We start from the raw sequence: 15,700 nt of genomic DNA, 5'->3' as shown, positions 1-15,700 counted from the left end.
AACAGTTTCCTATAGGTTTTTCTACGACAACCAGTGTAAACCATAAATTGAGTATCCTTGTGTCTGGCTGCCGGTAGGACTGGGCGTCCTTGCAGCAAGACCATCAGGATTCCTTTCCAGTACCAAGGACAGCTGAACTAAGGGTGTCCCAGGCTAGTCACAGTAACGTCACAGCACACTGTTTACATACAAGTCACACATCTGCCTCCCTTCAGGGCCAAGACTGAAGAGAGACCCTAATCTTGCATCGCTGTCCGACTTAGCCCACGGGCGTCACCAACCAAGGAGCGTCATGTGATAATCTAAGTTTCTAGTAGCTTACACCAATACCGGGGCACTCACGCAGACTAGTCCATTCAGTAACTTCGTTCACAGTGCTTATCTACACTAACGTTCCCACAGGTCAGCCAACTTCGCGCAAATAGTCTTTTATTAGAGCAACTACACTTACAACAAAATATACCTTAATTTTAGGTATTTACAATTAATAATAAAATTATATTAGACTCATGACAATAACATAGAACATCAGTGCCGTCACGAAGAAAATAAGTGAGCGAGTCTTTCAATATTCGCCATTGATGTGTAAACATCTAACTTAGGTAACGAGCAAATCCATGTGTTCTAAAATTGCACATAAACTTAAAATACAAAATTCGGACACAAAATTTAACTTCGTACGAAAAAATCTTAACCTTATCGAGCTGTAACTACATAAAAGATTTTACACTTAAAAATTTAACCACGAAATTGTTTTACCAAACATAGTTTCGACTAAACTTAGGCTAACAATTTCTTGTCTGAGTCTCCGGTATGGTGAACGTTGCGCTATCTCTAAATTTCAAGGTTAACTAATGACTTTTCAAATTTTTATTGTTGCGTTTTTTTAAGTTGTTTTTATTCGTTTTTATGACTATTAATTATAACATTAAGTATCAAATGGATAGTTGCACTATTGTAAAGTTTAATTTTGGCAAACCAATACGTTTAGGTATTTCTCTAATGTTTGCGAAAGTGAGTATAAACGGGTTTGCATTGGCAGTTGTGGGTCCGCCATGTTTGTGCTACATTTTCGTTCATCGACTACCGTTCCATTGTCACTGAAATGACTGCTACCGAGTCCCGTGTACCGAGAGCTAGGAGTTACAACAGCACGCATCAGCAGGGGCGTAGCCAGGGGGGGGGGGGGTTAGGAGTTCAAACACTCCCCCCCCCCCCCCTTAGCACCAAATATTTAGTTGATTTCTTATTCATCACTCAAACAAATTTCGTATTAAAATTAATAAAAATTTTACCATTACAATATTTAAATTTGAGTACCGAAAACTGCTAAAACAGCACTATTTTACACCTTAAAATCCAAACTTTCCCGGGGGACGACCCCCGGACCAGTGGCGTAGCCAGGATTTGTGTATGGGGGGTGTTAAGAATCATGCCCCCCCCCGTATGAAAGCGGGGGGTCCTCCTCCGGGAAAATTTTGATTTTAAGGTGTAAAATAGTGCTATTTTAGCAGTTTTCGGTACTTAAATTTAAATATTGTAATGGTGAAAATTTTATTAATTTTAATATGAAATTTGTTTAAATGATGAATAAGAAGTTAATTAAAGATTGGGTCCTAATGGGGGGTGGTTAACCCCCCCCCCCCTGGTTTCGCCCCTGCCCCGGACCACCCGCTTTAATACGGGGGGGCCATGCTTCTTAACACCCCCCCACGCGCAAATCCTGGCTACGCCACTGCGCACCAGTGAAGTGACGCAGCTGGACCGCGTGGCTGCTGCAGGGCGGCATGAAGGCGGTGATGATCACCGACACCTTCCAGGCGGCCGTGCTGCTGGGCTCGCTGCTGCTGGTGCTGGCGCTGGGAGACCGCGCGGCCGGCGGCGCCTCCGTCGTCTGGGACCACAGCCTGCGCGGCGACCGGCTCGAGTTCTTCAAGTAAGACGGAGCTCTCCCGCCGCGCAAACACACGTCCCACTCACAACCAGTCGTGCAGCGCTTTCAAGGGAAGCCTACAACTCGCGCAGTTTCGGTTCCCTGCAAGAATTTCCCAAGATTTCCGAAGGTTTTAACGCCCACTTCAGCCGCTAGATCAGAACTTTCCAATGAAAACAAGCATGTTGTGACTGACCTAACCTAACATAAACCTTCGATTTTTTTTTAATTTCAATTTTTGAAAGAAATCCGAAGTTGCACGAACGTGGTAGGGAACCGAAACTACGTGAGTTTTAGGCTTCCCCACATTGAAGGTGAACTAACCTAGTTGTTCTCACAAACGTCGAGTACGTGCACCTATACCTACTCCAACACTTCCCACACGTCCGGAGTAATGGAAGCAATAGCCTCTCAAATTCCGTGCCTCAACTCTGGCCTACCATCAGGTAGCGGCGGAACATAGACACGATACACTATAAAGCCTCAAAAGGAAAAAAAATCTCATGGCGTTATGTCAGGTGAACATGGAGGCCAGCGAAAAAAAAAAAAGGAGCTCTGTCGTCTCGACAATTACGACCAATCCAACGGCCAGAGACTTCGATAATTTAACTTTACAGGATGACACGCACGTTGAAATTAAATAACAGGTTCACTCTTATCAAATTGCAGAATACGAAACTCTCTAAGCTCATGAGTCCCCATTTTGCATAGGTGGCACTGCAAGCGAGAAAAAAACAAATCAGTACTTGAGCATGCGCTTATCAAAAACTTATTGAGTTACTCTTTAATTGTGACCTCGAGCCAAAACACTACACCACTTACAGTTGATACTATGAAGATTAATAATCGGGGCATTATTTAATGGATATACTGTATTAACAAAAAATATTTCGAAAACCATGAACACCGTCAACACATCGAAAAGCAACTAATTACGAAACACAAAGACATTAAGTGATCCGAAAAATACCACCTCTCTCCCCTTTCCTTTCCCGTTTTTCAAGCAGAATACACCGTGGCCCCTGGAGTTGTCACGGCCCTGATCCCCACCACCGAGGTCAAAGCTGCCAGACCTCCCACACACTCGTTGCTGAGAAAGGCCAAAGTCTATTTTAATTAACTATTCAAAAAGTAATGTAAGAATCACTTAAATTGCCAAAAAAGATCTCGCTCATAAATCGCCTCCGTCCAATGCGTGTATAGGTATTCAAAATAGTTGTAACAAACAGCAGTGTTTCTTTTAATTAATAAGAAAGGCGAACGGCGTCAGGAAAAGGTAGAAATTGACAAAATAGCGTAAGTATTTTTGTCTTGCCAAAAAAAGGTAATACTGTATATTTAGGCTGATCACTTAAGCCCACATTCTCATGACTACATTGGTACATGAGAACGTTTATCTTAAAATAATAACGTATACATCAATTATTGTTCATGATGCGAATGTAAGGCGTATTTCTTAAATACACTTTAAGTACTGATAGCCAACAGGTGCATATGGTAATAATAAAGTATCTATCGCAAACTCATTACAAATGTAATCTACAAGATAATATAAAATACTTAAGTTAGTCAATTTGCAACCTAAATTTAAAAAAAAAAACATAACATATAAATATAAATCGTCCAATAAAATACTTTAATATGCGCATCGTTTGGACACAGTTTATCATGTCTGTATTTCCTCTTCGCTTGTACACATGCTATCCGAATCAAAACACATTAGACGCAAAGAGAAACTTAATGAGAGTCCTATAGATGCCACATAATTTTAAATCTTCGAGCTCAACATATTTTCTACTAAACGTTATATCGACGTGGTTGTGTACTACTTCCAATTTGATCACACAAAAGGCCACCAAACTGTTCATTTTCCAAAGAATGCGAGTGAATTTACACCAGTCAACATGTTTTTCTACACTTATTAGATGAAGCAGACACGTAAGCCCATTGCAAAAAAAATTACTTGACATAACAAAATGTGGCAAGTGTTCACTTGACACAAGTCTATGTTCGATAATAATGCAAAATTTTGGATTTAAACTTCAGAACATCAGGCTTGTAAACTAACTTGCTTCCCTACACGAGGGGTTCACCTTATCATGCTTAGGTCGACGAGCATATAGCATGCTCCGCTACGAACCTATCCCCTTTTCCCTGCTGTCTTCCCATTCGACCGCTAGCGCATGAGTTGGAGTGGTGTCGCCGCTGACGCACTCTCCTGCTCTATCGGTTACCTCACCCCTCATGGGATCGGAATTTTCGTAACGCTCGAAAATTGTTGCCCCTTGGTCGAATGTGCTTCCGACTGTGCTTCCTTCTTGTTGAGTGTGCTTCCGATTGGCTTACTTTTTTTTTGTTTGTGCTTCCAAATGTGCTTCCTTTTCATTGACCGTGGATTGTTAGGTCTGTACTCAGGACGTGGTTGGTCTCGTGTTTTGGAGATGTCTGGTCTGAATGCCTGACATCGGAGATGGCCTGTTTAAAAATTAAGGTCTTTCCGACAGAAGCGGGTCCCCAGTCCAACTAGTACTGTAGGTGCTCCCAGCGACACTGCGTCGCGGGTCACGGCTTCCGCGAGCAGTCGCTGCTCTTCAGCAGCGCGACAGCGAACCAACCAAGGGCCTCGCATGGCTCCATTCGCTCGTTCCTTCGTGCCCAGCTTCGGCTTCCTTCGGCTCACGACCGAAAACACCCGAATACCGGCCACCATCTTACGTTGCGGCAAGCAAAGGCAATTCTCAAAGTTTATTGAATTTTGCCAACAACAAAAAAAAAGTTTTTCAAACAAAAAATTATTGAAAAGGAATAAAAATAATTATTATTAAACATTTACATTAGTAAATTGACCAACAGCAAAAATAAGATAACTGAATTACGTAAAATAAACAGAAGTACCAACTGCGGAAATTATGTTACCAGAGACTGATAACAGGGTTCTGTGAATAGAAATGAAAATATTTGGAAAGGCAAAACTCGATGATACATTCAAACTTTCAATAAGGGCAACAAAAATCAAAGCCCGGGTGGCCTGGCCAAGATTTTCCCTATTCTCATATATAAGCCCTTAAGCCATAACAAAAGCAGAGTGTATAAAACATAAATGGCAAAGTACATGAGTTTCACGCGAAAATGCATCAAAGTGAAGCAGGTGTGATAATAAATAGGCGTGTAAGTTGGAAACATTTCTAGAAAAACAATCCAAAAAATACTTATGGTTATACATAATTTACAAAACGAGTATCTCATAATATGAAAGTTTAACTTAAAAATAGACTCGACAAAAAGCAAACTACTACAGAAAAGGAACATCGTGTTGATTGGGTCTCATTCTAATAAGTCAATGTTATGCCAACACCTAGAAGTAAATAACATTAAGTAAACTTATTCTGTCCATCAAAAATACTTTAATTCAATATAAAAAAAGGGTGATGAACAGTGAGATAAAAAAATATGCTTCCATTTTGCCAGATGCCCTAATCTTCATTACTTTTGCACCTTGCAGTTTCCATGTTATGTAATAGTTGCCAACTACAAAGCGTATTGACGTAAAATCACGCCACGTAAATATAAAAACGTTTCAAAAGTCAGCTTGCCGACTCACTATCTCGCAAATGTTACGTAACTACCTTAACGTTAGCAACGAAAACGGCGGTAAATATAAAGTCAGTAAATTTCAGAACAGAAAATGAATGTTATATTTCCAATTTTTTTTGCTAATAATTACGGTTTTTAATATTGGCACACTCGAAAAACCTCTGAATGGATTTTGATAAAATCTATTTTTTTAGTAAGGACCTTAGCTAAGTTAAACGCTAGGCTACATACGATTTCAAAATTCTTCGGCCACTAAGGGGTGGAAAAGAGGGTTTTAACATAATTTATCACATCTTCGTAAATCAATAATAATAAATTATATTGAGTACCAATAATAAATATCAAAACTATCAACCCATTTCGTGTATAAATTTGTAATATTCCACCTCTAAATGGTGTAAAAGTGGTAAGATAATTTTTAAGAAAAAATGCGTTAGTCATAATCTACTGTAAATAGAGGTTAAAAAACTGATACCAAACAACATGCATATAGAGTTGCGTTTTTTTCTTCCATTTGTTGACATATGACTTTAAAGGGTGTTAAAATGGGGTACTTACTTTGTGAACTATGTGTTCAGCAAGTTAATTATTTTAAAAAAAATTTCAAACTATTTTAATTTTAAAATGGGGCAAGTGAACATCTTTTAATGTATAATTGCCTTAGTTACGGAGTTGAAAATATTATTATAAAATAACTTGTTATGTTTGTGGGAAAAAAAGGATTAAAAAGTAAAATTACTATAGTCTGGAGTATATGTGCGTGCGATAAACATTTAAATATTTGAATTTGAACTAAGTTTTAGCTTTCGTTAGACATTGCCAGCCATCGATAATGGATCACAATTATTTATTTCTTTAATTTTTTGAAATTGTATTCTTATTTTTTTTTCATTTCTGGAACACGCGAGCAGTCCTCCAGGCAGTGTCCTGTGGTGTTCCAGCCTGGACCCGAGTCCCACGACGCGCCACAGCTTCTGGACGGTGGTCGTGGGCGGCACCTTCTACTGGACCGCCATGTTCTGCTCCAACCAGGCCTCGGTGCAGAAGTGCCTGTCTGTGGAGACTATCCGGCAGGCGCGCTGGTGAGTGCTGCAGGCTGGCCAACCAGGCGACTGTGTGCTCGCCATGTGCATAGAGCGACTATTGTCAGGCCGGCCAACGCGTAGGGGAAAACATGTTCCAAAAAGATAGGCCGACGAATTAAAATACAGTTTTATTTGTTAAACTACTCTTTACACCATCAATTTATTCACAACGCTTGAAATCTCTGTCCACGAATAATCAACCTTTCATTTTATCGACAGTTTACTCTTCAAACTGGAGCTCGGCTCGACAGTGGCTTTCACGACTGATCGTCTCTTACCTCGCACCTCTGTCCCAACACGCTGCCTTGCACTATACTCTCTCGTCAGTCGCACACAGCACAGTCCCGATGCACCAGTCTCCGCAAAGACTGGTTTCGCCATTTTTAAACCCTTCAGCCACCTTCTTGAATGGTCTCTCACCCCTTCGAAGTGTCGCGTCATCAGGGTCGACTAGACACCGGAAGCTCCCAGAACAATGGTGTCCTAGTTACGCTACTTCACGCAGGCGGGGCTCTGGGAACATGCCGAACCCTCCAGAGGAACTGAGGAATGGTGAAGCGGGATGAAAGGGATAACTAGGCGCCGTTGCTAATCTGATTAGGCGGTGTAACAGCAGTAATGGACCGCGCTCCTCCCACAGGTGAGCGCGTGGGCTGACTCGCGAGTGTTTTTAACAAACACTAATAGAAATTTTAATATTTTTGTATGAATCTGTTCGAAATATATTTTTTTTAAATATACAAAAACAAAACGAAATGAAAGTTTTCAAGCTAAAGAACAGTTTATTAGATGCAGGCCTGCTTAAAAATGATCAGTTCTTACACATATGTTAAATTTTACAAGTATTTTGTGTAACGATTTTTATTTTATGGCAGGAACACGATAGGACTAATAACTCATAATTTCAAAACCTATAGTAATAACACCTGTATGTATTGTGCCTAAACCTAGAAGCAAGAATGTTAATAGCACTTGTCCATTTTTAGGAGATGTTCAGCTACTGAAACTTTTTCATAATATCTATAATTTTTTATCTCTTTATTTTCAAATGGACGTTTAACGTTAGGCGCATATTATTTGCGCATCACTCATTTAATATAGAGACAGATGTTGGAATAAAAATGCTGAATGTGCATTGAATTGTGTGTTGTGTGGAGCCGAGTGTGTGTTCAGCCGTAGCTGAGTGTGTAGCCTGTTTCTGACGGTTCAATATTTCAGATTTTTTAAGATATTTTAATGTTTTTCGTTACTGTGCATAGACCTCATGGTTCAAAGACTAGACTAAAATAATTTAATAGGTTCTCTAGTATATGAAAAGCATTCAAAGGTTTAGGAAATGAATCTCACTAAGTACTGCTCTATGGCATACGTAAAGTGTACTGAGTATGGTGGTAGAGTAGACCTCATGCTTCAGCGACTCTTGCCTTGTATGCTTGTCGTAGGTCTTTAAGTAATCGTTAAGGACTCCAGGTAACGTCATACAGTGGGCCCCGTCGTACAGAGACTTGATATATATTGTTTTATTGTATCTTGTAGTGGGTAACGTGTATGGCAATGTTGTACTTTAAGGTTTTAATACGATTGGCATTCGTGCTTATAATGTGTATATGGCTCTGTAGTTGGTCTTATGGTCCATAAGCCTCGAATCTCGTAATTGCCAGTATATTATGCGCAACTCTTGCCTAATATTTATCTGCTGTGTGTGCGAAATACACAGAGTATTTGATCGGGGGAGCTTCGTGGTTGGGATACTGATGATCATAATATTTTTAGATCGACGGAACAAAAACTCACGAAATAGCTTCTCATGGATAACAGTAAACATATCGAAATTATAAACGTAATTATTTATATTATAAACTTTCAGGAATATAAGATTTAATATGTTTAAGCTTAAATTTGAAGTAATTTTTTCTTTGGAAGTTATTATTTCTTATTTTAAAATTTAACTGTACAACAATTTATAAATTGTTAGATAAGTTATATGTTTCTACACGATAATTGATATACCTCTGAATTTTTAAAAATAATTTTCTTCAAGGTAGATTTCCAGATTAAATTTTACGCTGTGTCAAATGCCACATTTCTAGGAAACCTTGAAACTTTCTTTGATAATCACAAGTATCCTTCACGGCCTTAAGCTGCCGATATTTCTGAACAAATAAAAACTAATTTTATTTCAAATATATTTTATCGTGTACATGATTTTTTTTTCCCCAGGGCGCTGTGGACCAGCAGTTTTGGTCTCATTCTGATATTCACCATTAACTTCTATACGGGCATGATACTGTATTCACACTACAACGCCTGCGATCCTGTAAAAAGTAAGGTAAGTTTCCGCAAGAAAAATAGTAATTTATTGACCTAGCTTCTCCTGTGATTCTCTCAAGGAAATATTACCAAAATCAAGCGATGGAAGTTACGCTAAGCATCGGTTAAGCTGTAGAGAAACATATTAACAACCTATCGATATTTATTGTTACAAATCGAAAATATATACGTTTTATCTATGATATAAATATATTAAGGGAAGAGGGTCAGTCAGTGTTTTATACGATAAAGATAATTTGATGTTCTGCGAAAAATAAAGTGCAGTAACATTTTACTTTGTAGTAATAATTCACACAAAAAAGTTATTTTGCGAGCCTACCTTACTCTCCTTCCTGCCACCTTTATAAATTAACTATTTCTGATTCGCTCGTTGGCTGTTTTCACCCGAACGATTTTTTCCACGTTAAGCCTGTTTGGAGATATCTCTATTAATGAAATAGACCCTAGAAGTGTTTTATTTTTTATTTTTTAAGTTTAGAGCATATTTTTCTTTCCCGGAATTTCAACAAATACTACGTTGCGATGACGTTCTGCAAAATGATTTTTTTTTAAATATGACAAAAAAAAACATTTCGAGAGTCAAGGAACTGATTCGGGCCATTGTCATTGTTATTACAAACGCGTGACCCTCTTAACAACTTACACTGTCCAGCGCTCACCCTGCGCTGATCCTTGTAGCTCGCGATCGCCGGGATTTCAAGCAGTTGGCGTGTTGAAAGCTCACGCCACTTCTTGAAAACAGGAATATGTTATGGAAAGCTGTTTTGGGGGAAATAAAGCAACCTAAAAGTACTCCTAGGGGCTTGGACGCATACCACAGTTTCTGCTCCGAGCGAAGAAAAGACCAGATGCGTCCCTTGTTCGCGACTCCCAGGTTTCTGGGGAAGAGCGAGTCGCTGGCTCAGGAATCGTGGGAACGGTGGGAGGGTTAGCGAATAACGGAAAGGAAAGTGGATAAAAATTTTCAACTGTGAATCCAACGTTGCTGTCACCGAATCGTGCCTCTCAGGTAAACACGACCTGGTATTCGCCCACCAAAGTCATTTAGGCTTTAAATTATGATTACAAAGCCTCGGGTTTGATTCCGCTGAAATCCAGATTTTTTAGTGGGTCCAATAGAAATAAACGTACCAAGGCATAATTTATTTAGCATCCGTGTACATTACTGGTCAAGGCTCAATGGAAAAACAAAAAATTCAAATCACATATATTTGATTGGCTATATTAATAATACAAAGGTTAAAATTTATTTATCTTAGAAAAGAAACGATACTTATTTTTTTGTAATTTCCTCAATGCTATTAATATGCACGTTTTGACGAGAATATGTAGATATAGAATTAAGTAATTAGGACATGTATACAATATGGAAATGTATCATTTTAAGTTCCATGATTTCATTAAAGCTTCACTTTATGAGCTTTTCGTAAGAAAAACTGATAATATTCTCAAAGGAGAACTAAAAAAAAAAAACAAATTCAATATGAATGATGATGTGGTGTGTTAGGTGTTGCTGTGGTGTCTGGTTTCTATGGCTCATTTTATTAGAAGCTGCTAAAACAGGCACCGTATTGAAAATTCTTAGTGCTGTTGTCACAAACGTGTATGCAACCTCCAGGTAATTATCGTAAAAGGAGTTTAAAAACTTAGCTGGTGTTACTGTTGTCATAGTTGGTGATAAGTAGAGACCGGAAAAATTCGCGGGTTCAATGACCTCCAGGTTATACTCCAATATCCTCTACACACTGGGGCAAATGCCAACTCTTCATTGGCTGTTGACTTGTGAGTCGTCACGACTGGGTGGCCTGTGATTCGACACTTCTTGAGTGAGGGTCTCTAATTGGCCCTCAGTCCTCCAGATTAACAGTGAACCAATGGCAGAAGCTGCACTAAGGTATAATTATTTGAATTTTAGTATAACACGAAATGAACCCGCGAATTTTTCAGGTCTCTAGTGATAAGTTAACAGCGCTTGCTTAAATGGGTATTGTAATCTACAATATTAGTAGAATTTTAGTAATCAATATTCTTCATTACAAAAAACTATCTGTGACGTCTACAAATATGCCTACGCCCCATGTAACACAGCAAGGAAAAAGGCTGAACCATACCCCTCAGATCCATCACTGGATGCAATAGAAATAAGGTTGGCACTCCTGCCTAACTGACAGTGTTGCTTGTCGCAGATAGTGGCTGGGAGTGACGAGCTGCTGCCCCTCTACGTCATGAGCACGATGGGTCACATGAAGGGACTCCCTGGCTTCTTCGTGGCTGGCATCTTCAGTGCTTCTCTGGGGTTGGCACTCCTGCCTGACTGACAGTGTTGCTTGTCGCAGATAGTGGCTGGGAGTGACGAGCTGCTGCCCCTCTACGTCATGAGCACGATGGGTCACATGAAGGGACTCCCTGGCTTCTTCGTGGCTGGCATCTTCAGTGCTTCTCTGGGGTTGGCACTCCTGCCTGACTGACAGTGTTGCTTGTCGCAGATAGTGGCTGGGAGTGACGAGCTGCTGCCCCTCTACGTCATGAGCACGATGGGCCACATGAAGGGACTCCCTGGCTTCTTCGTGGCTGGCATCTTCAGTGCTTCTCTGGGGTTGGCACTCCTGCCTGACTGACAGTGTTGCTTGTCGCAGATAGTGGCTGGGAGTGACGAGCTGCTGCCCCTCTACGTCATGAGCACGATGGGCCACATGAAGGGACTCCCTGGCTTCTTCGTGGCTGGAATCTTCAGTGCTTCTCTGGGGTTGGCACTCCTGCCTGACTGACAGTGTTGCTTGTCGCAGATAGTGGCTGGGAGTGACGAGCTGCTGCCCCTCTACGTCATGAGCACGATGGGCCACATGAAGGGACTCCCTGGCTTCTTCGTGGCTGGCATCTTCAGTGCTTCTCTGGGGTTGGCACTCCTGCCTGACTGACAGTGTTGCTTGTCGCAGATAGTGGCTGGGAGTGACGAGCTGCTGCCCCTCTACGTCATGAGCACGATGGGCCACATGAAGGGACTCCCTGGTTTCTTCGTGACTGGCATCTTCAGTGCTTCTCTGGGGTTGGCACTCCTGCCTGACTGACAGTGTTGCTTGTCGCAGATAGTGGCTGGGAGTGACGAGCTGCTGCCCCTCTACGTCATGAGCACGATGGGCCACATGAAGGGACTCCCTGGCTTCTTCGTGGCTGGCATCTTCAGTGCTTCTCTGGGGTTGGCACTCCTGCCTGACTGACAGTGTTGCTTGTCGCAGATAGTGGCTGGGAGTGACGAGCTGCTGCCCCTCTACGTCATGAGCACGATGGGCCACATGAAGGGACTCCCTGGTTTCTTCGTGACTGGCATCTTCAGTGCTTCTCTGGGGTTGGCACTCCTGCCTGACTGACAGTGTTGCTTGTCGCAGATAGTGGCTGGGAGTGACGAGCTGCTGCCCCTCTACGTCATGAGCACGATGGGCCACATGAAGGGACTCCCTGGCTTCTTCGTGGCTGGCATCTTCAGTGCTTCTCTGGGGTTGGCACTCCTGCCTGACTGACAGTGTTGCTTGTCGCAGATAGTGGCTGGGAGTGACGAGCTGCTGCCCCTCTACGTCATGAGCACGATGGGCCACATGAAGGGACTCCCTGGCTTCTTCGTGGCTGGCATCTTCAGTGCTTCTCTGGGGTTGGTATAAACACGGTATTTGATTATATAAGAGAATATTTTGAAATATGGTATGGTAATTCCATAAGTGCTTAAGAAATATTGTATAGGAAAATCGAATTACTGTATACGAGTTTATTGCCGACAACACAGATGTCAGCATTTACTAAGGGCCAGGCATACAATGAAAATAGGAGTGAATCATTTTCGGTTCGGTTCTTAGCAAACACAATATAGGAAATAAATATACATTGACTTCCAATACTAATTTAGATCAGAAATTGAATGAAATAATTGGTAAAATTCTGTAAAAACTGTTTCGACTTCATTTATCTGTGAATTTATAAGTTAAGTGTTTATCCAACCAACATTCGCATATATGTACTCGTCCACTGAATATTGACTTAAAAATTAACATTGAATAACGTGAATGCTACAAGGAAGTGCCCTTTGATACACATTATCTGGTACAACTGACGTTGTGGATTATCTTACAATTATTAAGCTCTCAATGAAATAGCTCTGAAAATTAATAATTAAATATACATCCCAACAGAAATATATGATGCTAAAGTATTCACCCAGAAAATAACAACAATTGTTCACAGTTATACACAGGAATTCAGTACTTTGTGATATTTCCTTCTAAAGTTATCTCTTATTTTAGGTCTTATTAGCATTGATTCTAGGCTATAAGCTATTGTGTGATGTTTTGGCGTAATTGGCTCAATTCTTTAGCTAAACATTTCTTAACACTCTTTGAGATTTTATGTACCTGCAATCCGCTTCTTTTTCAGTATCTGTTTTATTGTAGCCCATATTTGCTTAATGTATTTTAAGTCTTGCGACGGAAGTGGTGTTTGCTGGACGTGATCTGCATTGTACAACAGTTACTCTTTGACGACCTCAGTGGTACGCTTCTAATTATGAACTTTCTGAAAGTAATAGGCACTATCAGTGTTCAACTTCTGTACATTAGACCTTAGGTTCCGCTTCATTATATTCAGATACGCCACCAAATTCGTAGTTTCATGTATTCCGTGATAGTTACCTGTCCCATCTGCCGAAACACATTCCTATACCATTATGCTTCCCCCTTCACACTTGACTTTGGGCTGCAGGTTCTTACACTGGAGCTCTTCGTACTTATTTTTGAACATACGTCGTTTGTTCGATGAATAAAATAAAACGTATATTTTGGCCATCATCAGTAAGAACACTCGCCTCCAAAACTCCGGTAAATTGCTAAAATACTGTTTTTCAAAATTATGAAGCAATCTTCTTTTTCTTATTTTCTTTGCTTAGAAAGGGCTACTTTCTTCTGTGTCCCACAAGTCCAGTTCTGCATGCATAACTTACATCTTATGCGTCTTTCCTGTAGCAGCGTCTTCATCGGATCGAAGCGCAGGACCAGAAATATGAGGATTTTGTTGCCCCGACCGCAAAATTCTTCTCCCTTCTCATTGTGCCAGATTCCTTGGTCGTCCGCTTCTTGGTTTATTTATCGCGGGCTAATTATTTTTATATATCTAGATACCACCAGCTACCATTGTTCGTAATGACTTTCCGTCCATATGTAGTTGGATAATACGTTCCCTTTCTTGTCTTGCTCATTATACCCTACAGGTGATTGCTTACTCACATACGCTCAAATTAACACTGAATCAGTTCACACGATATGTTCCTGCTTCGATTATACACTCATGATTCAACACAGACAACGACGTGGACGAATACTATTGCGTTATTTTTTCCGACAACTTTTACGAACATTTTTTTTATTTTGTCATACTACACGACAATAAAACAAATGCGGAGTTTAATTAAAACAGTTTTACTGACGACTTGTATAAAACAAAGAGTAGAGGTGATGATATAAAATAGGCTACTGATGAATTCCAGTTCCAACCAATCTCGTGGATGCATACTTTTGCGACTGACTGTAGATCGCAGGTCAATTTATTGTCCGTCTGGTGTAGTTATTCTGTCCGTATTGCAATGCAATCACGGGCATGATATTTCACGCAGGAGCACCAATTTTATAAACTAATATAAAAAAATTGATTACAAGAGGCTTTTTTATACTTATTGGTAACAAAACTCTAAATGAGTACTTGGTCCGAGAAAAAAGCAAAGGTTCGACATATAAAAATAAACTTTTAAAATAGATAATTTATTTTAGCTCTTTGCTACGGCACGGAAAGAAAAATTACGAGAACCGGCAATTCTACTTTATTTCCGACTAGGAATTCGATATAAACTACTCTCGCATTTATCGGTAAAATTGTATAAACACTCGTCGTGAACACGATTAGCTCGCCGCGCCGTGGTAGATTTTATTGCAGCGGTCGATCATAGATTGTGGCAGAGTCGCGCAGATTAAATTTTGTAAACAGTTACTGCTTACAATATTATTACGTGTCACACAGATATAAAACAAATAATCATCGTATCGACACCAAACTTCAACAGAGTGCGTAGAATATTTTTATTCAAAAGTTTCACTTTTACCGAGCCTGGCGCTCACGCACGCATGTATTAATTGTTTGCTTGTATCTTGTAAGTCTTGCTGATGGCTTGTCGTTAGAGACAGACGAACACAATGCAGGGAAATGGTGGACGTATTTGGCCGTGGCCTTCAGTTGTGCTGGAATCACAACAGCGTGTCGGTGACGTGCAGGAGGCGGTGCTACAAAAAATAATCGCGTTATTTTTGTGATCATGCGGTTCTCACTCACGCGACAAACAAAAATATACGATTAACTACACAACGTTTCTTACCATTACACTCGCAACAAACATACGCCAGCCATTAAAACTTGCAAGTAGTTTTAATCAACATGTTTGAGAGAAACATGAAAATGTTACATTCAAATGAAAAAAAAATTACCGTCCGCAATTACTTTTAAGAGAAGTAAAAAAAATTATAAATAAAACCTTTAAAGATACGTAAATAATAATTGTATATTATCAACGCAACGTTTTAACCATATTTCCAAAAGAAAATTCTGATGTTCATTTCAGTAACGTTACGCTTGCGACGGGGTGGAAAAAGAAAAAGAAATATTTAAACAGAAATTCAGATGCGTGCGCCATTTATGTCACGCTGACGTCATGCATGTGTCGCACGTG

At 40.2% G+C, this 15,700-nt stretch overlaps 1 protein-coding gene across 1 annotated transcript in view; it reads left to right on the top strand.

Annotated features, from left to right (window-relative positions):
- Positions 1-15,700, top strand: part of LOC134531471 (sodium-coupled monocarboxylate transporter 2-like) — a 61,114-nt gene that overhangs the window by 15,912 nt on the left and 29,502 nt on the right. The window contains exons 6-9 of the mRNA XM_063367184.1: positions 1,782-1,936; positions 6,469-6,609; positions 8,833-8,941; positions 11,130-11,239. Coding sequence (XP_063223254.1) covers positions 1,782-1,936; positions 6,469-6,609; positions 8,833-8,941; positions 11,130-11,239 — 515 coding nt within the window. The remainder of the gene's footprint in view (positions 1-1,781; positions 1,937-6,468; positions 6,610-8,832; positions 8,942-11,129; positions 11,240-15,700) is intronic.

Source organism: Bacillus rossius, chromosome 3 (genome assembly GCF_032445375.1).
Source record: "Bacillus rossius redtenbacheri isolate Brsri chromosome 3, Brsri_v3, whole genome shotgun sequence".
Lineage (NCBI taxonomy): Eukaryota > Metazoa > Arthropoda > Insecta > Phasmatodea > Bacillidae > Bacillus > Bacillus rossius.
This window is presented reverse-complemented; position numbering and strand designations above follow the sequence as displayed.